The 24,704-nt window shown below is 52.4% G+C and overlaps 9 protein-coding genes across 9 annotated transcripts; 4 read left to right on the forward strand and 5 right to left on the reverse strand.

The window, feature by feature from the left end:
- Window positions 1-103: 103 nt before the first annotated feature.
- Window positions 104-1,018, reverse strand: K489DRAFT_213714 (uncharacterized protein). Its single transcript, XM_033599674.1, has one exon. It carries the CDS (start codon window positions 794-796, stop codon window positions 248-250), a length of 549 nt encoding a protein of 182 aa, XP_033459707.1. The 5' UTR covers window positions 797-1,018; the 3' UTR covers window positions 104-247.
- Window positions 1,019-4,219: 3,201 nt separating this feature from the next.
- Window positions 4,220-6,153, reverse strand: K489DRAFT_370311 (glycosyltransferase family 2 protein; the record flags this gene model as incomplete). The annotated part of the gene is made up of 2 exons (XM_033603124.1): window positions 4,220-5,853; window positions 5,928-6,153. 2 exons carry the CDS (start codon window positions 6,151-6,153, stop codon window positions 4,220-4,222), a joined length of 1,860 nt encoding a protein of 619 aa, XP_033459708.1.
- A 2,338-nt stretch (window positions 6,154-8,491) lies between these two features.
- Window positions 8,492-8,966, forward strand: K489DRAFT_380041 (uncharacterized protein). Its single transcript, XM_033604796.1, has one exon. It carries the CDS (start codon window positions 8,580-8,582, stop codon window positions 8,811-8,813), a length of 234 nt encoding a protein of 77 aa, XP_033459709.1. The 5' UTR covers window positions 8,492-8,579; the 3' UTR covers window positions 8,814-8,966.
- Window positions 8,967-10,903: 1,937 nt separating this feature from the next.
- Window positions 10,904-11,771, forward strand: K489DRAFT_213846 (uncharacterized protein). Its single transcript, XM_033599676.1, has one exon. The coding sequence runs from the start codon at window positions 11,100-11,102 to the stop codon at window positions 11,664-11,666; it is 567 nt and encodes a 188-aa protein (XP_033459710.1). The 5' UTR covers window positions 10,904-11,099; the 3' UTR covers window positions 11,667-11,771.
- A 120-nt stretch (window positions 11,772-11,891) lies between these two features.
- K489DRAFT_319568 (dimethylaniline monooxygenase (N-oxide forming)) lies at window positions 11,892-13,586 on the forward strand (the record flags this gene model as incomplete). The annotated part of the gene is made up of 3 exons (XM_033601397.1): window positions 11,892-12,575; window positions 12,635-12,850; window positions 12,909-13,586. The coding sequence occupies 3 exons, from the start codon at window positions 11,892-11,894 to the stop codon at window positions 13,584-13,586; spliced, it is 1,578 nt and encodes a 525-aa protein (XP_033459711.1).
- A 3,072-nt stretch (window positions 13,587-16,658) lies between these two features.
- On the reverse strand, window positions 16,659-17,612 carry K489DRAFT_213745 (uncharacterized protein). The gene has a single exon (XM_033599675.1). The coding sequence runs from the start codon at window positions 17,510-17,512 to the stop codon at window positions 16,901-16,903; it is 612 nt and encodes a 203-aa protein (XP_033459712.1). The 5' UTR covers window positions 17,513-17,612; the 3' UTR covers window positions 16,659-16,900.
- A 2,247-nt stretch (window positions 17,613-19,859) lies between these two features.
- Window positions 19,860-21,320, reverse strand: K489DRAFT_319872 (clathrin assembly protein; the record flags this gene model as incomplete). The annotated part of the gene is made up of 3 exons (XM_033601414.1): window positions 19,860-19,940; window positions 20,005-20,379; window positions 20,436-21,320. The coding sequence occupies 3 exons, from the start codon at window positions 21,318-21,320 to the stop codon at window positions 19,860-19,862; spliced, it is 1,341 nt and encodes a 446-aa protein (XP_033459713.1).
- Window positions 21,321-21,666: 346 nt separating this feature from the next.
- K489DRAFT_380045 (uncharacterized protein) lies at window positions 21,667-22,831 on the forward strand. Its single transcript, XM_033604797.1, has 2 exons — window positions 21,667-22,010; window positions 22,067-22,831. Exons 1-2 carry the CDS (start codon window positions 21,729-21,731, stop codon window positions 22,565-22,567), a joined length of 783 nt encoding a protein of 260 aa, XP_033459714.1. The 5' UTR covers window positions 21,667-21,728; the 3' UTR covers window positions 22,568-22,831.
- A 127-nt stretch (window positions 22,832-22,958) lies between these two features.
- On the reverse strand, window positions 22,959-24,311 carry K489DRAFT_319431 (DUF1546-domain-containing protein; the record flags this gene model as incomplete). Its single annotated transcript, XM_033601385.1, has 1 exon — window positions 22,959-24,311. One exon carries the CDS (start codon window positions 24,309-24,311, stop codon window positions 22,959-22,961), a length of 1,353 nt encoding a protein of 450 aa, XP_033459715.1.
- Window positions 24,312-24,704: the final 393 nt, after the last annotated feature.

A 24,704-nucleotide genomic window follows, 5' to 3' on the forward strand; every position in this document is an offset into this window, starting at 1 on the left:
GCTGGCACTCTAGAAACACACGTGTCTTGGAAAAAGGAAAGAAAAGATATACGAGCGAAGGAGCGGGAACCGTGATTGACATTGTTGCATCGCGCGCTGTGGACGATCAGCAGCGGCGTCGTCCATCGTGCGAAGGGAACGAAGATCACCCCTCGGCGAGATGGACATTCGTGGAACTTTCTCTCTCTGCATCTCTCTTGTCTTTCTCGACTCCGCTACGGATAGGTTGCCAAAAGTATTGGTTTTCCTACTCTTCGACACCGATCGTCCTGCGAGGAGGAAAGATACGGACCTGAATCGAGGGACAGATCTGCAATCCCACAACCACAACACCCTGAGTAGTTACATTCACAGTGGACAAATCACGGACGGTATGGTACACTACTGTTCCCGATAGAGGACTTGCGAAAGACCAAAGAAAAGGATCTGCAAGGGTGGGGAATCCAGGACCAGGGAAACGAACTACAGTGTACATCCATATACACATACGCCGAAGGAGGAGCACGATCGTGGAGAGAGAGCGGTACGCTTGGGGTGCATGAAGAGACTCCACAACAGCGTGTGCAGCGGTCATGGTATGGTACGGTGGAGAGACCTTGGGCGCGTTCCGAGGCGGTAAAGACAGGGACAACAACCTCGCTGTCAAAAATCCAGGGATATACACCTCGATGTATCTACAATCTATGAATGGCTTTGGGTACCTACGGCGACACGACGGTAGTAGGATCGCGCGTGGACGACGCTCGGATGGGGTTTTCGAAAGGAAGACGTGTGTGTGTGGTGACAGCACCCACATAGACTCGATTTAGATAAAGCGACGGCGTGGTACTGTATACATGCTTGGGACGATACCACCACCGCCGCCATTGCCACCAACTCTCTCATGTCAAAGGCCGAGAAGACCAAGCACAGCGAAGCTGAACACAAGCAGGAATAAGCCTCGGACTGCTCAGCGCTTCTCGGGATGCTGTAGTTGTGGGTCTCCTCCATTCTCCGACGGCGTCGCATTGAGGCTGCGACGGGCGGGGCTGCGCTTGACAGGCGGACTTTCTCCGTGGTTGCCCGCGTGGCGGCGTCCTCGGCCGGCTTGATGCAGGTCGGTTTAGGGACATGCTCGAAAGGAAAGGCCAAACCAATCGAGGCGTGCCGCGGGCGATCATCAGATTGTGGAAGACGGTGGGGGAAAGAGGGTGTTGTCACGTCGTCGGGCGGTTTTGACACAGGGAGACCGAAGTTTTACCCTTCTACATCATTTCACGGACATGATGTCGGCGGGAGAAAAGGTGTTTCCCTTTCATCACGGACAAATCAAGGTTTCGTCATTTTGTGGGGATTGACATGAACTGTTGTTGGACGGATTGTGGGGTAGAGGAAAGTCTGTGGTTGGACCAGGATTGGCGACAAGGGTGTACATCATTCCGTCCGTCGTTGACCACGACGATGATGATGGCGGTGGTGGAAGATGGAGCAGCCGGTTGATTTGTTACAGGTATCGGGTCATGTATTGTGCTGTCTAGGTCGAGCAAGGTCAAAACCGGATAAGTTTGATCTCTTCCTCGGTGGACTTTCACATGCAAGCGTGCCTCTTCAGACCAAATCTTTTGGCCGCTTCCCACGACGCGATTCATTGCAGTCGCGCAAGACTCTCCAAGACCGTACCTTCATACCGACAATCATCATTCGTTGCTGAATTTGGTGCGCTATTCAAGAAAAAAAACTAGTGAAAGTGATGATAGTGTGTGCGCGGTGGTGTGTGGCCCCTCATTCGAAAGAAGTTCGGCGTCTTTTCTGGCACATCCAATTCGACTGAACAAGTGACGATAAGTCGGCGCGCCGACGATGCAGTACAGTGCCTGGGAAATCCTGGATCTAGGAACAGTGCATGTATCGTTGTATATACCAGCACTTCATCATTGGCGGTGTGGGAGGAAATGTACGTAGCGACGACTACCTATTGGTTGGGTGTGTGTCCAGAGCTGACAGGAGAAAGTAATGATCGACAGCACATTAGCGTCAGGCACTGAACATATGTCAAAGCGGGCGGACCCCGCGCGGAGCCGGCGTCAAAAAAATCCTCGCTCGGTCGGAAGAGAGAAGAAAAGCTGTGGGTGTGCTGCTGGCTGGTTGGCGGACGACCTGGGCACCCTCACCCTCCAATTCCCACCATAGACTCCACATCAAGTACTGTCCTGCAGGCGTGTGGTTAGAGAAATGGGTGGGTGTGGTGCCGCATGCAGTCATTTCCCCTCAAAGGATTCCGCGCCTCTTCTCTCTGTCCCTCCCTCTCATCAATCGTGACATATGTACCCCACCTTTTCTTTCTCTGTTCCTTGATCGTGTTCAGGTACGTTACATCGTCACACAGCACACACAGCAAAGCATTGTGTCCTGCAACTCTGCCTTGCATCTGTCACGACCCCGCTTGGGGAGCCGAACATGAAGAGATCGTATACAGACTCGTCCTCCAGATATATATGTGTGCGTGTGTGTGTGCGTGTGCTGGAAGCAGGTCCTATCGCCGCCGCCTGCGCCACATGCACACATATCTCCTCGCCATGATGTATGTGCATGTATTATTGCACTCCTGCAGGCAAGACATCAAGCTCTTTGCTTGCCATGCACATGCACATGCAAAATGGTTTACAGTACTAACGAAGATGCAGATCTGCTAGCTTGGGTGAGAGCGAGAGAGAGAAAAAAAGTCTCGTCGATCTATTGTATGTGTTTACGCGCTTCTTTACAAACCTTGGAAACCTTGCTTGATCATACAAACGATACTCTATCTGTGGGTCGCATCCATCAGCGGTGACTTGATCGGGTCGCATGTCATACTCGAGATAGAATCCTTTGATTGAGCTTTTGTGCTGTCATGATGAGTCTTGCACTGTACATCATGCGCCTGTGATGATGTTGGGGTTGTCCCATGCAGCACGAAAACTAAGCAGAACAACGTGGGGAGTGAGTGCTACTTTTATCTGACCCTAACAAACAATCCACCCGACCACGTTCACCTGTGCAGACGATATCAGATGCTGGGTGTTTCGAAGCGAGATGCGCTTGCGATGTCTGTCATGCTAGATCTAACCCTCGATATATGTCGAGACCTTGCAAGGCAGGGCGTTCCTCGAAGCGAGCATCGCCGTGCGGTCTGGAGAGCCATGAAGATCACTGTGGATGGACAGTCTCATAAAGAAAGGCATCGCCGTGTAAGGTCGTCCTGGAAGCAATTGCCATATCCCCAAACTCTTTGATATCTGCCCTGTCACCAACGGAAACATGCACTACCTGACCATACTTCCCCGGGTGAATACGGACACGGCGAATGAACCAGACTGAGCGAGATGCACACTCTCTTATCACAGGACTACCCCTAAGTTCGATGTCGCCTTCACGATACCTGAATCCAGGCTGCGCAAACCCTCATTGTTGCAACCAAATCGTCCTGCTCGCTTGCGCGGGATGTCCTTGCGCGGTGTGTTGTGTCAGAGCTGAATGCGGCCGGAAGAAGGTTTTCCTTAATCGCTGACCGCGCCTCAACAACACACTCCACATCGCTCAGCTGACCTTGCACTGCGGCAAATGTCACAGCTGCTGCCTCGAGTTGTGAGATATTCTTTACTTCTTCTCGGCCGGAATGGAAGAGCGTGGAAAAGGACATTCGTTGCGGAAATCCTATCGACAACGAGAATGTTTGTCCTCGAGGAAGGCGTGTTGTCGTCGTGAAGATGTGTTGCGGTGACACAGGACCGGCGAGCCCGAGACAAGGCAACCCTAGCGATTCAACCCCAAGTTGTCAGACACCCGTGGACGGCATTTTTTCGGCGTGCTCCTCGTGTGTGGGCGGGGAAAGATCGACGGTCGGAATTTCCGCAAGGAAATGTGCGGAGTGAAGGTCAGACACGGTCGCTCACGCGGTCGTGCGCAGACCTCCACCACCACAGAAAGCAATTACGATCATTCAAAATATCGTCAGTAGGACATATGGAGCAATTCAAAGGACACGAAAAAGATGTGTTACAAAAAGATGACAGAAAGATCAATTCAAGAGATAGACTGGGGGTAGTTTTGCATGTGAAAAAAGATCTCCAAAAACGCGTATCCATATCCGCAGCACGAGTAGGGAAAAAAGAACTCCAACCTCTTGCAGAAGAATAGTAACCACTTGTGTCTGTCCGACTCTCTCCAATGCAAATCATCCTCCATTCGACACCCACACGCCTCATGCAAACAGCGCAGTCCATACCGGCGCCAGGCCAAAATACAACCAGGTGAGACCCGTAATTCCGGCCGTACCCCAGAAAGCCGGGGTGGGCGGGGTAATGCACTCCTTTTTAGGTCGGGCAATGCCGGTCTTGACGTCGCGGGTGAGGTAGTCCTCGCGGGTGCGCGCGTTCGGGTCAGGGTTGAGGACGTATTGGATCGGCACGAAGGCGTTGTAGGTGCAGTCGAGGATGATCTTGGCAAAGGGTGGGTAGGCGATGGAGGTGAGCAGGGCATAGTAGGAGCGGGTCTGGAGAGGAAGGGCCTCGTTGATGGTCAGCGAGACGACGTAGGCGAGGATCGCGAAGTAGGTGAGGTGCATCCAGCCGCCGTCGCCGGTGATGGTGCGCCACAGGCGGCCGAAGAAGGTCTTGCTGGTGAGTTTGCGGGTGGCGGCGACGTCGGCACCGGTGGTCTTGAAGGCGGCCATTTTGTTCTCGCCGAAGATTTGGTGGTGGATGAGCCACATCACACCCTTGAGCTGGTAGGGCAAGTTCCAGAGACGCACACCATCGTCGAGGGAAATGGTGTCGTTGGCTGCGATGGAGAGGGACCAGTTGAGGATGTAGGCCGATGAGTAAGCAACGAAGCTAAGCACCAGCGAGATGAGCAAGCTGTTGCCATTGCTGGGAACAACCTGGCAGCGTGCGAAAGCGATGATCATGGGAAGTGAGAGCATCATCCAGAATCGCAGAAGAGTCATGTGAAGGATGGGGATGATGCTTGCAAACTTGACACCGAATGGCTTGTCGGAGATGATGGGGTGGAGGAAGAGAGAGTAGCCGTGGATAATACCAGACATCCACTTGGCCTGAAGCTTGGCCATATCCGTGTACGTGAGCGCATTCATGCCGTGCTGGTGCTCTTCCTCAACCAAGCGCGCCTTGAAGCCGTATGCCTGCAGAATGATAGTGACGATGAAGCTGTCCTCCTGTTTGACCATGGTCGGGAAACCTCCAATGTGCTCAAATGCCGATCGTCGTGCGAGGTAGCCAGTACCTTGGCAGACGGCCTTGCCGCTGGCGTCGAAAAGGCGCTGCATAACATCGGAGTCGAGGTGGAACCGCGGAGCAAGGCAGAAACCTTGAGGGAGGTTGTAGAATTTCTGTGGGGCACCCGCCAAAGCGACCTTCTCATCCTGCTCGAAGAATGGAACAGTGCCGCGAATGAAGTCACGGCCAGTGATCATGTCAATGTCCAATACACCAAAGAATGGCGCGGCACCTCCCGGAAGCGTCTTGACGTGTTCCATGCCAAAGGCGATGTTGGCGGCCTTGGAGTGGATCTTAACCGCAGCGCCTCGCGCAGCATAGTAGAGCTGGGCGTCTGGGTGGGAGCTCTTGAGCTGGATAACGAGCTGGCGGACAGTTTCCGATCCACCGTCGTCGAGAACGACGACACGGTAGCGATCTTTGGGGTAGTCCTGGTCCAGCATTGCCATGAGAGTGTCGGTGATGATGTCCAAGCCCTCGCCGTAGCATGGGCAGAAAACGTCCACTCTAGGTAAGTCCTTGCCAGTGGCGCGTAGTCGCGGCTGAGGAGTCCAGTTCTTTCCGAGGCCGAGCAGAAGTAGGGCGTTCATCAAACCCGAGACTGTTGAGATTTCGTGGTCAGCTCCTCACATCTCGCAATGTCTTCCACTGCTGAATTTCTATTGCAGGACTCACTAGCGAAGGTCCACTCCACCACGAAGAATCCGATGAAAACAGCCAGCTCGCTCCAGCTGGAGGAGCCGAAGCTCAGGATGATGCTGATGGTGCGCCATGCGAAATAAAGCAGGCCAGTGATGAGAGGGAACTTGGAGAAAGCGATGGCCCGCTTGAGCGCATCATTGCGCCTCTGCTCGCGGTTCACAGCGACCGCGGCGGGCTTATTCTCAGTTGTGGCACCCATTGTTGAACGTATGAAAGAGGACAGAGGAGAATTGGTTTCGTGCCCAGACAAAGTTGACCTCGCCGGCGAGCAATGACACGTAGACGGTCGGGCAGAATGAGCGGGAAGGAAGGAAAATAATAAAAAGGTATTGCGGCGGCACATGGGGATTGATGGTAATGGCCGTTGCACGCGCGAAAAAACGTCCGCCACCCCGTGAACCCAATCGCTACAATAGCGATAATGCGGGGTTGAGGCTTTCCAAGGGTTTGTTGAAGGGGGTCCACGGGCAAAGTATGGTGTACAACGCGCGGGAGAAAGGCAGATCGTCCACGAGTTGTCCAATTGCAGTCGGAGCTTGCGATGTTTGAATCACCTTTGCGCCGTTGATGACAGCCGCTGTCGTTCTCTCGGGATCCTGAAGCCGCTGTATCTGGGGACGATGTCGACGACAATCGCTCTGGCTGTTTGAGGATCGATGCTCTGGCGAAGACGGAATGTTACAACGCCTTTCTTGATCGGAAGAGATGATCTTATAAAATATATGAACGGAGTAGGTGTTCGTTATACACCCATTGCCTCTACTGTACGAGCCAATCCTGCTTCATCTCCAAAGACCGGCAGATGCACTCACCATCCAGGGCGTTGAAGGCTGGAGACTTTCACATGAACGCCCGCCCGTTGTTGTCTGGTTGTTCACGATTCACAGTGTCAGACGGTCTGGCTTTGAGTTGGCTGGCGGTTCTCAACATTCAGCTCTGCATGATCTACCCGTCCAGTCATGTCCTTGAACACACGAATGTGTCCCATCGATCTCGCATCTGGTCTATCGGACACCGACGTATCAAACACGAACAGCTGATCCACGTTGTCCCTTTCGCCCGTAGTCGATCGATATGTCCCGCACGTATGGTGCTCCACGTTGTCTTGTGACAGGAAGACACCTTCGTGAATAGCGATATCACTCCACGCACCTGATAAGCATCGTGAGAATCAATAGAAGAAAATAGATACTGTACCTAGCTTTAGTGTTCCTCACGACAGGACCACCACTGCTTTAGGCGCAGGGATCGACAGCTTGACAATTCGGGTCTAGTCGCACACATGTAGCACGCATGTAGCATTTCCCTAGCCGATTGTCATCTGCTGCGTGGCGTCTACCGGACCTTTGGGCGATGGCACATATGGATTTGTGGAGGGTGTGCGGCGGACAGGCACCCCCGAAATTGCCTCGGCAGCTTCGGAGTGGGAGAAGCTCGTGTCATGCAAACTGGCTGCATGGATTCCAAAGTACATACCCAGTACAGTACGTACTGTACTCCTCACGCCTTCCAGTCCCCACATGCGCCACACCACCTCACGGACCTCACAGTAAAGAATGCCACGAGTCTGAAATCGGTATCCGTGTCTTGTAATAGTCCGTATCTGAATACTACTCCACGATGCATGTAGGCTGCGACATGTAGATGGTACTGTATATCGATAACGGTACGGTAGACGCGACTCGAATGTCGACCACCGGTTATTCAGGTCGACCACGTATGTTCAGTATCCAATGCGACGCATGGCCTGTTTCTCCATCTTCACGATTTTTCCATCCTTCGAATGTCTCGTGTCCGTGGTTGACTCGTGCATGCGCGATCGATTCAACCACATCGTTGTCAACAACTTGACCCACCGACCTTGGGACCCCCACGGTCTGCAAGTCCTGCCTTTCGTTGAACAATCATAGTATCGACACAATTCGCGCAAGGTTCCTCATGCTGAGCTAGCAAGCCGCGTGAATGTTGACGGCCCGATGCAACATGACTTTTTGCTGATATCGAATGACGGACGAAAGCACTTCGCATGACTCAACAGACTACAGCCCGTAAGACAGATGGCAAGTCACATGAGTAGTGTAGACGTGAAGAGGCAACACAGTAATTCCGCTCTGGAAGTAGCTCTGGTGGAGGAGGCTCAGCTGCGTTCTGCATCATATCACGTGCGTGTGTGCAGACCGCGAGCGGGGCGGGGTTCCAGTGACGATACTTCGTGCGCGCGATATCACGTCAACTTTCCCCTTGTCTCATGTAAATGACAGAGGATCAGGGGACTGCTGGCTTTCACACCCTACCTTGCCTTAAAATCTGACGGAAAATCGGTCGCCGGGCTGAGACACCTCGTTGTCGCATAACCCAGCCTCCGACAAAAAGGTGCCTGAGACATTGTTTTATCGTTGTGCTTTCATTTCATCATGATCATCACATCAGGCGATGATTAGTGCACACAAATTCCGGGTGACGGGTGGAATTTGCATGGGTCGATACTCGACGAATCAAACAATCCATTCATTCGTCCTTGGAGTGGAGAAGTTTGAAGATGACAATTTGATCTCTTGCCCGAACGGTGGCCCCACCGCCATCTCCGCCTCTCCGTTCGTGCCTTGCCCCGTGCTTTTCCACTTGATGCGTCCAGGCCTATCCCAGTCTGTTAGCACCTTGCTATATGACGACAGTACCAACACACATGGTATCAACATCATGATCATCACCATGATCATCACCGTCATGTCATGCAGACAATGCGGTCGAAACATCAGCGATCGTCACATCCGAGCTACAAGAAGCCGGTTTATCGCTCGTGGAAGAGGCTCTGCGCGTTGCGATGATCAGGAACCATCGTGGCTGGTGGGTCGCTGATGAGCGAAATTCACATCTCTCCTCGTTGTATCCGCGCCATGAACACCGGCCAGACCCTGGCCCTGGCCCAGGCCCGCCGAGTTGAGAATTGTGGCACGATCATCAAAGTAAAGAGTCTGGTGTGCGAAGGTGAAATCAAGTCTGAGACCTCGTCGTATTTTGCAAGGCAGAAGAACAAAACAGAGACAAGAAGCCAGAAGGCACGTTATGAGGTTCTGGACGCCCGCATTGCTCTGATGTTTGAGACGTGATCTCTAGATTGGTGATGAGAACATTCGGCGAATTGACGAGCCGATACACGGTGACGTGCCCGAGATATCACTCACTAAAACCCGATAAAAGACCAGGGTGAGAGACACATCGAGCGATCAGAGACGCATTGCGCTCCCGGATCACCTTCTTTCGTGCAGTCGATCTCGATATGTGTTGCCCGCATTCCGAAGACCGAGATGTCGTTTTGTGGTGACCTGTTGCTCCTCGGTGAACATCTGCATGTGTGCATGCCAGGCACGAACAGTGGCGGGTTGTATGTCAGCACATCATCTCCTCATACAGAACCTACCCTCCGCCGCCTCCGCAGTTGCTTTTCCTCGTTTGGAATTCGACCAATACCTAGGTATCCCATCGAATAGACTGAATCGCTTCGGCCCGCCCACTCTAACTTCTCTGGCAATTTGCCGCGGCGTATTATTTTAATACTGTAGACCCGTGCTGGAATAGTACACTGCCGCTGTATTTTGTCCACTGGTGGTACTTCTCCACTCGTTCACGTCTACATCATACCAAAAATATCAAATACAAGCCTATCTGAAGCTCGGCATTCTTGTCCTGACGGAATTTGGGCGTTCGCTTCTTTGCGCCCACAACCCATTTATTGGTCATCGGCACTTTTTCCGTGGATAGTAATACTCCGCCGGAAGGATCCCTGTTAATAACTTCGCGGAGATGGATTATTTTCCACCTGGACCATCCACTATCCCCAGCTGTTCACCACCCTTGAACAGGTACATGCGTGTTCGTCAATGACAGAATGAGTAGCATGGATTCGTAGTAGTCACATGGACTGCGTGAAAACCTTCTTCGCGGACACCGCATTTACGTACGATACTTGGTCTCTGATGATCAGCACAGTCCTGGAGATGGGTGGGGAATAGTCCTCAATAGATCCCTCGGTAGCTCCAAAAAACTGCTCTGCGAATGATTTAAGGCGCCAAGGTATGGCATCGAGATGGAGCGTGAAGAAGAACAGGAAGACACGGTCAGCAATAGTACACTGTCGATCTGCGGCGTCAACAAAGCGATAGTGCTGCGAATATCGCAGCCATGTAGAGCTGAGTCCAGACGATATCGCCGTCGATAGCACCAGCCCGCATATCCCTCCCCAATGCGGCACAGCGCGCTCTCAATATTGCAATGGACACTTCTGCACCTGGGCAGCTACACATCTATAAAAATGATAGTACAGTAATGATGATAATCATAATACAGTACTACTATGATGCAGCGGTGCAGGACTGCACTGTAAATTGGATGCGTTCGCACCGCTGCCCATCGCTGCCGTTCCCACCATCGAGGCAAGCCACCCGTGTCTGATCAACGTACCCCGGGCTCGCGCCGTCCGGGTTGCACCGCACAGACGATCGCTGGGATAATGTTCCTGGCCCAGTTTGTGACGCCGTCGAGCCGGAGTCCAGCTGCTCGCCCATCACTGGCCCGAAACAACACATCGTCGGTTTTGAAAGCAACGGTCACCCTTTCCCGAGCTGCTCGCACTGGCCATTCATTGATCGGTCTCTTATTACCGTCATCATCCCGTCCCACACTTATTCGTTCATCAATTAACGGCGAGGTAAAACAAGTACATCGCGTACATGTCCTAAACAACGGTGCATGAGAGACAAGCGGCTGCATTTAGTATCCAGCGCGAGTTCCGTGAGTGCCATCCGAGTCAAGTCATGTCCCTCATCGCGCTCGGCATGATTAAGGTGACACTCACGATCTCCTGCTCCGCCGCCGAAAGCGAGTGGTGGGAAGCAGCAAGCAGCCGTGTTGTGTGCCAGCAGAATTCCCGTGTTTGCTCATTCCCAGTTGGGGAGAGAGGTGTGATTCCGACGACCGGGGTCAGCTCCCGAGGCGCACGTCGCGTGTATAGCGCGCTCATGCATTGGTCGTATCTCTCGGTCCCGACGGTTTTTTTTCATCGATCTCCTCCCCTTGACCAAAGACAGGTTAACCTTGTCCGCGCTGCTTCATCTTCATTGCGACTAGTGAGAATTTCCCAGTCTGATGAGATCCCACCCTCCGGCCACAAGTCGTAAACCGCGTCGAGTCTCTCGCGAACCTCCACCCAGCCGTGCCTCTCCTGGTGGTGAACTCGCCGGACCCCCGTGCCAGACCGGACGAGATGTGCGGGCAGACGTACGTGCACCCGCCGCCGAAATGCGCGACGGATTGCAACGCTGTCATCACTCTGATTTGTCTCGATGGCGCGCAGTCGACGACGCTCCTACTCCCGAACAAGCTTGCAGGGCGATCACCATGACAGTCTTCGCCGGCGTGGCGCCATCTCATCATTCATTCCAGGTCGTGGGAGGGAGGAAAAAGAGTCTCTCGTCAATCACTCGCTCACACGCACACGCGCATCCACCGCAGACACACACACACACACGCACATGCAGTCACTCACTCACTCGTCTTTTCTCACTCACACCTCACACCTCACACCTCACTCACTCACTCGCACCCACACACTCCTTCGCGCACATCTCACTCACACTCCCCCAGGAAAGTCACTCTCGTGCTTTAGCGCTGGTCTGTCTTCGTGCATGTCATGGGTACACACCATTGTTCTGATTGATCCATTGCATTCACCTCCACCATTACCAACTACTTCGTCCTTTTGTTCTTCGGTCATTCTTCCACACTCATTACTTCTATAGAAGAAGGCATCTCCTTCTCTTCCAAGGCTCCTGGCTTGGTTGCTACGACAATCTCTTGACTCTTCAGTCACCCAACACCAGCTCTAAGCATTTGGGCGTCGGCCAAAACGAACCAACTGCCAGGATGTCTATGGTTGCCATGTACTCGTTCAAATACCCTCTCTTCACACGTCAACTCTCCTTCTCTACCCTCTTGGACCTTACCGAAAAGCAAGAAGCTCCTCAACCTTACCCTTCAAGGCCAATCCGACCGCGAGTGGCCATTATCGGTGCTGGTATCACCGGCGTTGCGACAGCATGTCACATCATCGATGCTGGCTACGACTGCCACATCTTCGAGGCTGGATCCGAAGATCACATCGGTGGAGTCTGGTCAACAGTCAATGAAACTTCGAGCCTCCAGGTCCCTTCATCCTTCTACAAGTTCCACCCGGCCGTCGAGTGGAACAGCCTTTACCCCAACCGACAAGAGATCATCGGCCAGGTGAAGAAGCTCTGGGACAACTACGACCTCGCCAAGCGATCCACATTCAATTGCCGTGTCGAGAACACTTACAAGGAGGACGGCAAGTGGTATGTGAACGACCACTCATTCGGTGGATTCGACGGCCTCGTCGCTGCCGTCGGTACCTGTGGTGAGATGTACAACCCCGGAATGCTCGGTCAACAACACTTCAAGGGCAAGATCCTGCACTCTTCGCAATTGGCGAAGTCCGACGTTCGCGGCAAGAATGTCTTGGTCATTGGCGGAGGCGCCAGTGCCGTCGAGGCTCTCGAATTCGCAGTCGATAATGGCGCGTTACAGACCACTGTTCTGGCAAGGGTAAGCATGACGTGCCTAGTTTCACTTTGCAAGATCTTAATAGCTGACACATGTCTCAGTCTGAGAAATGGTTCCTCCCGAGACACGCGACCCTGAATGCCGCCCTCGCTGCGACTGTCGGCGACCGATGGGGCATCCTCGCCTGGATCATCGAATTCCTTCTCCGACTATTCTTCTACAAGGAGCTGAGCGAGATGGCTCCTCCGGTCAACTCCGAGAAGGGTGGGATCTACTCCGGCACTCCTATCTGCAACAGCCGCGTCTTCGACCTCATCGTAAGTTGTCTTACTTCGCCGAACTGTTGTGTTCACGATTGACTAACAGTCTCTTTAGAGGAAGGGTCGATGCAGCTGGGTTCGAGGTGATGTCCAGCATCTCACAGAAGACGGTGTCAAATTCACTCGCCGCAAGCGAGGTGTCGCACCCGGCGGCGAGGGCGAGACCACTATCGAGAAGGGTCAAGTCGTCATCATGGCTACCGGCTTCAAGCGTCCTCAACTCAACTTCCTTCCTCAGAACGTCCGCAGCAGCAAGTACAAGTCACCCAACTGGTACCTCCAAGCATTCCCTACCGAAGACGCCTCCATCGCTGCCATCAACTGCACATGGCTCGATGGTATCGGTAGCATTGGCGGTGGCCACATTGGTGTTTACGCTCGTTTCCTCGTTGCCTTCCTCGTCGACCAACAAGCCCGTCCCACAACATGGATGATGCAGCGATGGGTCGACCTTGTTGAGATGCTTAAGAGGCCTTACAAGGGTGGCCCACTCGCATTCGTCACGACCATGGAGCTCTACTTCTGGTTCCTCTTCATGGCTGCAGCCCAACCGTCAATGTGGAAGTGGTTCAAGTTCATCATCCAGGGCCCTGAAGAGTCCAACGGCGTACCCGAGCAGTTCAAAGAAGCGCCCATCAAGACATCAAAACCAGTCAAGTTCAACCCCATCTACTACGATGAAAAGAGCGGACGGAGCGTCGTCGCAGAGACCCCGGTGGTCCTATCACGATAGCGTGCGCGTTTCTTAATTCTTTCACGACTTCTCTATTCGTCTCATCGAGCACTCATTCGCACCATTTTTTATTGTCACCATTTTTATTCCGAACCTATCCAGCTATTGGATCTTTACGATAACCCGGCTTCGTCAGCTATTTTCCTCATCGATTTACTTCAATTTCACCTTCTTAAAATCTTCTGCTTATTTTCATTAAAGTTCGACCCACAGCTGGGTCGCATGGGATCATTGCATCGGGATGCATGGACGGAGAGCGGGAGAAAGCTTAAAGATCTACATTGGTGGGCAGAGCAGCAGGCAGGGGAAAACAGTACAGCACCCACGTGTTGAACTCGACCCGCAGAGCATGGGGATCGCCGAGTTTACAGCGCACATGCGAAGGGGACTCGAAGAGTTGAGATGCTCGTAGGCTGTTGCGTTGGCACGGCGAGAGAGAGTGAGGACTGCAGATTATAGCACAAGCTAGAGCACGTAGCTTGGAACAATACCTGCCGTCTCCCAAAAAGAAAAGCATCATCACCATCGTCACTTTTCGTTGGAGGGTCTTCACAAATGCCGATTCGCTTACGAGCCATCGTGTTCCTGCATGCTGCTGCAGTGACGAGTGGACAGTCTGCGACGATCATCGAATCATCGAACCCCCATGTTGTTCCAAATCGAGAGAGGGTGTGTGTGCAGGATTTCCCTCTTTCAACTTAGCGTGGGACGTCAGGACTGTGCCGCGTTGGGAAATCCTCCGGCGGCTGTCAATCATTATCTCGCCAGAAGTAAATTGTATGCGGAAAGTCCCGGGATAGCCTCTGTCGGTTGTTCATATCGCTGCTCATCACCCATCAAACCGATTATCTATGCATGTCAAATATTGCGGCTACCTACCCGCCAAACGGAGAGTGCAATGTGAAAGGATACGCGAAAGGGGATCCCAAGTGGGCGCCCGTTGTCGCAATCATTTCCAAAGGCACGATTAGAGTGATGCCAACCGATGGACGATGGACAGTCCGAACCACGTGAATCCCGGGCCCACCGTCAGTCTGTGCGCAAAGAGAGCAAATTCTAGTCCGAATTAGCGACGACATCATCAAACATGAAGAAATTAGAGGCGTTGAGCTGCGAATTTCGCTCTGCCTGATACCCTGTAGATCGCCGACCGCCCCAACATCACGGAGAGCGACGGCAGCGTTGAGGCGCCGAACGGTGCTGCAGAGAGGACAGTGAGTGGTCCTCCACCGCATCATCTCCGCTGTGTCCTTCGCCCGCCAACAACCCACCAGCAGCAACAGCAGCAGCATCACCGCCGCCCAATATGCGCCGCCCGTTGTTGGAAATTTGCTTTGTTGCTCCTTTGCATGCAGCAGGCGAAAATCAAGGTTCGGATCCAACCACTGCCACCGAACGCCACGTTCCATTCCACTTTCCTATTTCGCCTGGCCGCTTTTCCGACTCAATTGCCGATGATAAGCAATGCAGGCCTGATCTTCTACTAAGGGAGATGGAGGGGGCAAAAGCGCCATTGAGGCTTGATCTCCGCTGCACCACTTGCCTTTGCGGCGTCGCGCTTGCAGGAGATCGAATGCGCCACATCCTTCATCGCTTCGTGTCCGACTCGAGATAGCTTTGCGACGGATGGAAAGACAATTGTGCCGCTTGTCGTGAGCCTCGCAGGAAACCTATTCGGGGTTTGGCCGAGAAGCTGAACATGCAATCAGCTGTGACGTTGCAGCCGCACCCATCTTCCTCGACTAGCACTCGGCCAAGCTATGACAAGGTTTCTTTGACGTGAGACCGTCAAGCTGCAGCATTGATGACCGAGAAAAAGCATGCGCTGAACTTTACAAGGGCCTGGATTTTTGTGATAGGCCCGAGCCAGACGCAAAAATCTCGCGGTCCGGCAAAACGCTCCTTTCTCTCTGAACCTTGATCTGCTGAACGCTTATCATCAGGCGTGGGCATAGCTTGTTCCCAACCCTTTTTCTCGATGCATCGCTGGATCGGTCTAGGTTTCCGCTCACAAGCTTTTCGATGTCGATGCGTTCTGTCGTTCACGCCCGTTGAGATCCATCGATAATTCCACGTGCTAATCCTGGTGACAGTCCCGCACCGCATCCCGATGGACAGCGTATCGAAGTTTATCCGAACCTGCCTCACGGACGAGACGTGAAGTCAAGCTATCGCGGTCCATGATCCACTTCAGCAGACGAATAGCAGTAAACAGTGATTTGCCGACCACGGCCGTCTAATACTCGGTAAGCGGGTCGGCAAGCAGATTGACAGCGAGGGACTGTACCTTTTTCGTCTCGTCCTGCCTCTTCGAGTCGAGGGCTGCGTGATATTCAGGTACCAACGCGCCGCTATCTTGCATGAAGTTGATCCTCACCAGGGACCTCCACGCCGTCTTATCATGCATGGTCATGTGAGGCAGCTGCGCGATTGTGACAAGATTCGCAGAAAGTCTACACTCCACTCGAAGGTATTGCTGTTACACTTTCCCAACGTTATATGAATTTCACCGAGGTGCAAGCGCGGGTACTGCAGGGTCGTCGCCTGTGAGCCATGACAATGCGGCACGTTGTTCGAAGACGTGGGAGTCTCTCCCTTGTTTTCCCAGTTGGGAACCTTGCTGGTGCTTCTGCTCAAGATCACATCGTAGTCCCAAAGGAAGCTTCTCCCACGCATGCTGAGACCAGAAACCAAGTTGTGGTTGCAAAACGGAATGTTCCATTGCATATTCCCAAGGCCAAGTTGTGGATGTGTGGATACATCGTGATCGCATCCAAGGGCCTTCGTCGGGCGAGAGAGAAAGTGTGTTAATCTTCACATGTGAGAGCATGAGCGACCTGGATGGATGGCACTGACTAGTGAGGTGGTTGAATGGAATGGTGGAGGCTCGTCATGACAGGTTACATCCTTCTCTAGATTTCGCAACATCTGTTCGACAGTAGGACCTGTCGCCGCAAGCCACACTCTATTGTCGGCGCCTCCCACGTCATGAGCATGTGTAACATTGTTTACGGTGATGCTGGGAGAAGTTCCGGGCTACGGAACAGTGGTCCAAGAAGTCACGAAGTGATCATGTAGAAGAGTTGAATACGACAACAGGACACGAAGAGACATCGTGATCAAGACTGAGACAATACCAAGCATTATTGCAGACGGCATGAAGCTTTTGGAAGCTGCGAAAGTGATAACGATCCAACGTGTCTGCCCACGCGTTGCACATTGTCAGAAGAAATGTAGATAAAAACCAATCAACAACGTTCGTGCAAGTACAATCAACCGTAAGCGCCATCATGGCCTCGCCAGCAACAACATCCCTATCTCTTGTCATGAAGTGAGTGTTCCCAGCCATATCCGTCAGGGGAGCAGGTCATCCCATGCGCCCTTCCTGCTTTGCGTGACGGTGTCGGAGAATAGGGGGGACTGCACAGTTGGTACTGTGCGCAGGCTAGATTTTGCGAGTCGTCTCCCAGGGGTTTCTCGTAGCGGTTGCTTGACGATGTAGAAGTGCGATCCTTGTCGAACGATAGACGTGCCGGGTGGGAGACCTGGGTATTGCTCAGCAAGCTGTGAGCAGGAGTCTCTGCGGCGTGGAGGCTGCGGTGGTGTGGATGAGTCTCTGCGTCGTTGCAGTTTCCTCGGCTTTTTGTCGGTCTGAGATTCGATGTCGGTTTCATTGGATCTATCCTGTGATCCGACGAGCTTCCAGAAGGGCGAGCGCCGTTGAGCAGACATGTGTGATGGAGAGTGTGAAGTATGTGATGGTCGGTCGCTTGTGTAGGCCCATTCTGCTTGTGGTTCGAAGTGGACCTTCTTGCTTGATGAGCTTGTGCAGCTGCTGGCTTGGCTACTGTACACACTGCTGTCGAAGGAGTCGCATGACTGATGTTTGCGATGAACAATTCCAGGAGTATTTGCAGGCAGGCCATCAACGAGAGGCTCCATTGCCGGCTAGATATGAAGCTTTTGACAGATGGGTTTGACGTCTAGCTTCGTGGTCTGAGGAATGTTTGGAGAAAGGGTGCCTGACTGATCGGTCAGAGTATTTTGAAGAGGAGAGTTCAAGTATGCGTGGTAAAATTAAGTTCAACACAGAACTTGCTGTTGATGCCAACAGACATGTCGTTGAATGTCATTGCCTTGTAGACTCCTAAGCATTTGCCTCTTCCCCCAAAATACAGGCAACAACAGCTTATATTCAAAGTTGAGATCGAGAGCATTCCTACGCGGACTCGGCGAGTGGACTTCTCTTCGATACACGGATAAGGGTAGCCGCGTTGTGACATCCCCAACTTGATGCTTATATGGTCGCCTGTGTACTGGTTGATACACTCAGCCTTGCACGAGAATTTGGGCGAGGTCGCACGGCATCACGGCTCGCCACCTGTTGTGGAGTGATACGCTTGTGTCTCCAGAAAATGCTCTTTGCCGCTCGGATCTTCTGCGACACTGTCCTCCGATCATTGATGCAGAATGGAGTTTTTGAAACCTATGCTGTGCATACCATGGACGAAGATGCATGAATTTTCGTCATGTGTTAAGCCGAGCAACTCATTCGGCCAGGGTCTGCTAAATCTGGAGCGATCCAGCGATGAACTTGCAAATAATCGTGTCCTGACGTTGTCATCTGATGCGGCTGAATGTCGGAATCAACATGCTTATCCTTTGCGCACACTTGACACTGCGTATGAAGACCGAACTCGGACGGCCAACAACTAGCGATGGAATTGGCTGATCATGCCGATATCACACCGTCTAATCACTTTCGATGTCAAGGCTTCAGCGTCCGGCACTATTGAATATGCCCGGCGCCATTCTGGGAAACATCTCCGGTCAGGAAGTGAATAGTAGGCTCACTATGATGGTGTTCTCCCCTCCGCACATCACCATCCATTGGACCGTAGATCCGGTGAACTGTGCCTTCGATATTGTGTCCCCAGTGATAGCGATGCGGCCGTCCGGCTCTGATACGGACCGTTGCATTTTGTTATTAATGGTGGGTGATCTGTAGGGACGGGACCGCGCGTTGATGAGAGAGATCATCACTGTGAGAGGAAACACCTGTGCCTTGTCGTTTAACCGCTTAACCAGGGAGATCGTCCTGTTCTCTGAGACGTTGAGAGCCGCCAAGCGCGTTGATTTCTCTTATGTGTAGGTAGGTAGTAGCTGACTGGCCACTAAGCTTTGGGATGTATGTAAGTGTAACGTTCGTGGAGGAAGCGGCTGATAGCATGCGGCCAGATGGAAATACTTTGGTTCAAGCAGACCGCGCAAGATGAGGCTCCACAATATTCGACAAAGTCGCTGGTGATGACTCTGTGCTAGTCGAGTGCTGACTTGATTCGCCAAGACTTGCGATGTCGACGCGCAAACAAGGGCTTGACAGCTCTGTACCAGCATCGCCAATCGGAGAGTTAAGTATGCGAGCGATGTCCTTCCCCATGATCACCCATGACGAAAGGTTCTTTTGCAGGTTCTGCAAAGGCAAGAAGCACGATACCTCGATGCGTGGCTTGCGGAATTCATGTTTACCTTCGCGAGGTATCATTGCCCGAAGACAAGACGTTGTCACGCCGCAGTCATGATGGGCCGTGTCCTTGAAATTTGAACTATGCCGTTTGCAAGCGAACCTGAGAAGAACTCTTATCCCGAATGAACACAATGAAAGCATATGAATCGAGGAAACGAATCTCAGTGATCCCAATAGTCAGAAGGTCAAAATGTTCAACAGGCGTGAGGAGACCTTTGCCGCTGATGCTTCTTGCTCCACGTAGCACATTTCTCTCTTGTGTTTGGCATGATCGAATTGTTCTCTTCGGAGTGATTCTGACCACCATTCATGGGGTATGTGTTGCGGTCGGACAGCCACGGAGATTAACGGAAGCCTGACTTTGATGCCACTGAAGGACGTCGGTGTTCAGATAGAGAGTGATGAAACAGCTCGGAAAGTGGCCATTTCCGGTTCCACGCTATGGATGACGCCTTGCATTTGGAATTGAGGAAACGAGGTTGCAAGTCATCGCCCACAACCCGAGAGCGAGTTTCTTCGACGCACCGACCGGAAAGGATCATTCGTCGGAGGTTATTCCTAGATGTCATGTCACTTCCGTACGAACCTTTGACGAGGCTAAGCTTGGTTGGGCGATCGAAAATGATGAGCGCACGCATTAGTACTCGAGAAAAAGAATTACGTCCGCCGAAGCGAGCGTCTTCATGAGTCCGTTTTTCATTCGTCGTAAGTCTACATCACGCCAGATTGCAACGGCATCAAGTAATTTATTGCACATCTGGCAAACGGACTGCAATGTCGCCGCTTTGTGTGATGTACCGCACCCACGGTAGCGAAGGATATTGGAGCTGGTGTTGCTTCAGTCAGCAGTGGTCCGTGTGCGATTCGCTTTCTGCGCGGAAACAGACATACCTTGGGCTCGATGATCTTGAGGTACCGCACTTGAATACCACTGGTCGTGAAATATGGAATTTCAAATTTGACCCCGATTGGTCGTTTTGCCTTACCAGTCCCTCCGACGCCACCCATGCTGCCTCCAAAGCCTCCCATCATGCCACCTCCACGCTCCTCATCGCCTTTGACGCTGGGCAGGCCTAATTCAGCCCGCATGAGGAATTCCTTGCCACCGCCAAATTGTTTAATCTTCCATACAATGGAGGAAGTCTCTGGGGCGTAGTGGACTGATCCGATGTTCGTGCGGAAACGCGGCGAGTCTGCATCGTCTGGTACTGGAATGCTGATTTCTACGTTGTTGGCAGTACTTCTTCGCTTGAACTGTGCTTTTGCCTGGTGTGCATCGAATTAGTGACAGCCACGTGCACCGCTGTGCAGTCCGTACTCACCTTGAGCATGTACTCTATTCTGCTGCCCGAATGTGACTCAACAATGCACTCGACCCAGATCAGTGGCTTTACCTGAGTGTTGAGTCGGTAGCTCATCAACTCAAATTCACCATCTGGAGGAATGAAAGAAATAGTGCGATCGTTCTCAAAGCGAGATAGCCTGACACATTGATGGAATTTCACGTCCTCCATCTCCACCGCTTTTCCTCTTGTTGCGCGACCAGTAGTCTCGAACATGACTTTGTCGTTCAGACCTAATCGCAGTTCCGGCATACCCGACAAATAGCACTTCATCTTGATCGCCCCCAAAATTTCACTCCGAAGCACATTACCTGTGCTGCTCACGAGCAAGTTCAGAGATTCAACGACGTCCAAAAACACCTCGTTCTTGCGATATCGCAAACCTTCACTTCTCCAGCTGACGGCATTGGTGACAGCGATTGGTGGTCGTGCAACATCGAGCTTGTGACTCTCTTGGGTGATGTACTCCTGCAGAATCTTGCTCTCTGTTGTTTGGGGGTAACCGAAGTCCATCATCTCGTCCATCAACTCGTAGATCACGACGAAGTTGTCTCTTATGCTCTCTTCTTCTAGCTCCTTGAAGTACTCTGTCAAGACCTCTACGATGCGGTGCAAGAAGAGCAGTATTTCTGCCGCATTGCTGTTCCGTTTTGTCAAAGCCAGGAGGTAGAGATTGTTGTGTCGAATATAGAGGAAATTAATGCCTTCGTCGCTGAAGCATGGCGGTACGGCGGAGCTCTCTTCTTCGGCTTCGGCCAGCAGGATGGGAAATTTCTCAGCCGCGCTCATAGGAATATCTCCGCGATAGTTTCGTGCCAGAAGGGTTTTGCCTTTGAGATCGAGAAAGAAGACTGCTGACGCCATGATTGGAGTTGCGCGCACGAATGCGCCTCTTCCGTGGTGCTCGTTTCGAGATGTGTCCCGGTTCTCTCACAATTTCGGGCTGGGAGGGTCGTGCAATATACTGGGTTCATTCGATGTGACAGCTGCGTTCGAACAATCGCTTTGTGAGACCTGAGAGCCTAATTGCAGTTGTCTGCAAAAAGTCACGTACTACGGTATGTTCTTGTGCTTGAACAAATTCCCGTGAGGTCGAATTGCCAGCATCACTAGTTGCGGCGGGACCGCGACCCTCGAAACGTTGTAACGCGGAGGTGCTGAGGCCGCAACGCCAAGGCCCATAGATCTTCGACCATTCTTTACTCCATCACGCGACGGCGTCATTGGGCAATTGATCAATCAATCCACATGATTCCATCATATCCGTCAAACATGATCCTCCGAGTCGACCGCGTGCCTTCGCATGCAGCGCTGAGTGCGCTCGAATCAGCACTGAGCAGCTTTCGAATTTCCCAACGGACCACCATTCCAGCAATTGCTACGGCTCCACGACGACATGCTTCACATCAAGCTCAAGGACGAGCCAACAAAGCTGCCGACGGTGCTGGAAGGCGATTAGGAGCCAAAAAGACCGCAGGGCAATATGTCGTGACAGGAAACATTCTCTATCGGCAACGAGGTACTGTCTGGCATCCGGGTGACAACTGCTTCATGGTAAGTCATGTTCAGTCCTTGAGCCATGGTTTCCATCCGTACTTACCAGGAGAAAGGGTCGTGATCATACCATCCACGCCGCAGTTCCCGGATATGTAACATACTACCGCGACCCGAAGAAACATACGAAGCGGAAATACATCGGCGTAGTCTTCAACCGCGGCGACAGACTTCCTCAGCCCGAAGGTTCCGTGCGACGCCGACGACTCGGTCTCCTCGCACACCGCATGCACGCCAATGCGCTAGAAAAGCTCAACCCAGAGGCAATCGAAGCCGCCGAAGCAGCGGCGGCGGCCCCAGTGGAAACCAAAACCACCGTCAAGAAGAAGAAGACCCCGATCGTACGAGTCGGCACACAGTTCCGAGAGACGAATTGGGATATCGGAAGAACAGCTGAACGAGTCGGTACGGCAGAGTCTGTGACGCCATTTGTCCCCGGTGACCGATGGAAAGCTTGGCGTAAACGGGTCGCGAAGAAACAGCGCTGGCTGGCGAAACAGAAATTGATGAGCGGTACGAAGGGCAAGAAGAAGCGTGCAACGCCAAGGATCAAATGAAGCAGGGAGAGCAATTTGTAAGCTTATATGAGGACGTATGGTGTAAAATATTGGGCGAGGATAACAGGGAGCCGTCAGATTCATTACTGGGGGGCCATAAAAGCCTGTATGTTGGTGCAGATGACACGAGCGCAACGCGCTCCACAAAAATCTTCTTGACAACGTTCACGGGGCTCATCTCCCGAAGTATCATCTGGAGGCGAGCGTGTACATCATAAATAATTTTGCATATAGACTTCTCCAGAAAACCACTTTTCTTTTCATCAAAATCGTAGTCCTGTACAGACCCAAAACCGTACGCCAACGCTAAAATTTCATCGATCTCATGTTTTGAGAATCCATGCTCAAGGCAGTGGGAATGGTAGAACAGCGGCACCGAAGTAAAGTGTTCTCACATCACCAATTCCTTTTCAAGGACCGCTGCGATGAGCGACGGCCTATTAATCTCCACAATCTTGGTAGCGATGGACTCCCCAAGGATCTCAGTAAGTCGCTCTTTGGCAGCAGCGCCCTCTGGATAGCCGTTGCTCTGGTTCCCAACAACGGCGCTCTGCTCAAGGGTCTCAATTGCGCGGATGAGGGCGAGTACGACGTGCTCGGCTTGCTCCCTCCTTGACTCGTCTCGGAGTCCCTGGCGGAGATGTGCGTCATAGGCAGGAAGATTGGGAATGATGAGCGACCGGACGCCCTCGGCACCAGCGATCATTGTCAGACCAAGGATTGCTCCGTAATGAGTACCAAAGGGCTTATGCGAATCGAGAAAGTGTTTTAGACACGACTTTGCTATCCTTGGCCGTAAGGTGGAGGATGTGGGGCCATACTTTCGTGAGATACTAGAGAGAAGGCTGCTTGCGAAGTCGCGAAGAGCGTAATGTGCAGTCGAACCATCGGAAGTTGTGGAACCGAGATGTTTGCCGACCAGGCAAGTAAGGACCGACGGTATCATCGCAGGCACATATGGAGCAATGTATAGACTGGGATTGTCCAGAATTGAGTCGAGAAGCTGGATGCTTTGAGTGAGGACGAAGAGAGACTTTAGGTTGTGGGTTACTTTGTCCGCGACGAATTGTGTGAAATATGGTACCAGTTGGTGCAGTCCGGGATCCGTCCGTAACGATGTAAAAGCAGCTATCCGGTACTCATCATTGTTTTCATCCATGATCGCTGAGCATATACGCTCGAAGTAGAGTTGTAGTTCTTTGGATAGGACATGTTTGACGAGTGGTTTGACAGATACGTTGTCGTTCCCGCCCATTGCAGCCAGTGTCGGATTTGCGCTTTGTCCTTTGGCAGTCAGCTCTTGACTGCGTTGATCTGCTTGTGTTGGGTTTTGCGGAAGGCTTGGCTGCACACCCTCAACTGCGAGCCAGTGTGCAGTGTACGTGATCTCCCTTGGTACTTTCGGGAGAGGCGCGTTTATGAGCTTCTCAAAATCCATCTCTTCATCCTCAACGTAGAACAATGGCTGTCCAGGTCCAATTGAGGCCTCGCCGAATCGCAATGGCCTTGTCGACTCATAGCCGTAGAGGGGCTCGACATTAAGCGTTCGAAGGGCTTGTGATATGTCTTGCGTTGTGAGTGTCGTTCGTTTGGCATGGCGCATGAATTTGAGCGCCTCCTCTAGGACTTGGCTGATGCGATATTCGACATCACGAGCGAGATGTTCTGCCAGGTCACGATTAAGCGATGCAATCCCGACTGATTCCGCGACGTCAGTGACGTTCTCAGGGTTCCAAACGGACATTGTCGTCCTTGAACGAGACAAGATTGTATCCGATTTGACGATCTACCCAGGCTGCTGCTGACTGTGTTGTATTGTATCGGTATTTCAGCTGAGGACGCGCGCGACGACTAATGTTGATTGTGCGCAACCACGCGAAGATCGAGTTACGCGACCGTACTGTTGCACAATTATTGGCAGATTTGATAATTATTAGAACCGCAAAGCCCTTTGCTTTCACGCGATCAGTCGAATCGATTCGGTGATTGTGTTGTCCGCAAGCCGACGGAGGTGAACGTGGGACGTGCGCGGACAGTGGATGTATTTGGACGGTACCCAGGACGGAGGGAACAACCAATCTTTTATGAGCAGCTTCAACACAGCATGTCGAATCCGAACCTCACAGCAGGAACAAGC

The sequence above is a fragment of the Dissoconium aciculare genome, assembly GCF_010015565.1.
Source record: "Dissoconium aciculare CBS 342.82 unplaced genomic scaffold K489scaffold_6, whole genome shotgun sequence".
NCBI classification, from domain to species: domain Eukaryota; kingdom Fungi; phylum Ascomycota; class Dothideomycetes; order Mycosphaerellales; family Dissoconiaceae; genus Dissoconium; species Dissoconium aciculare.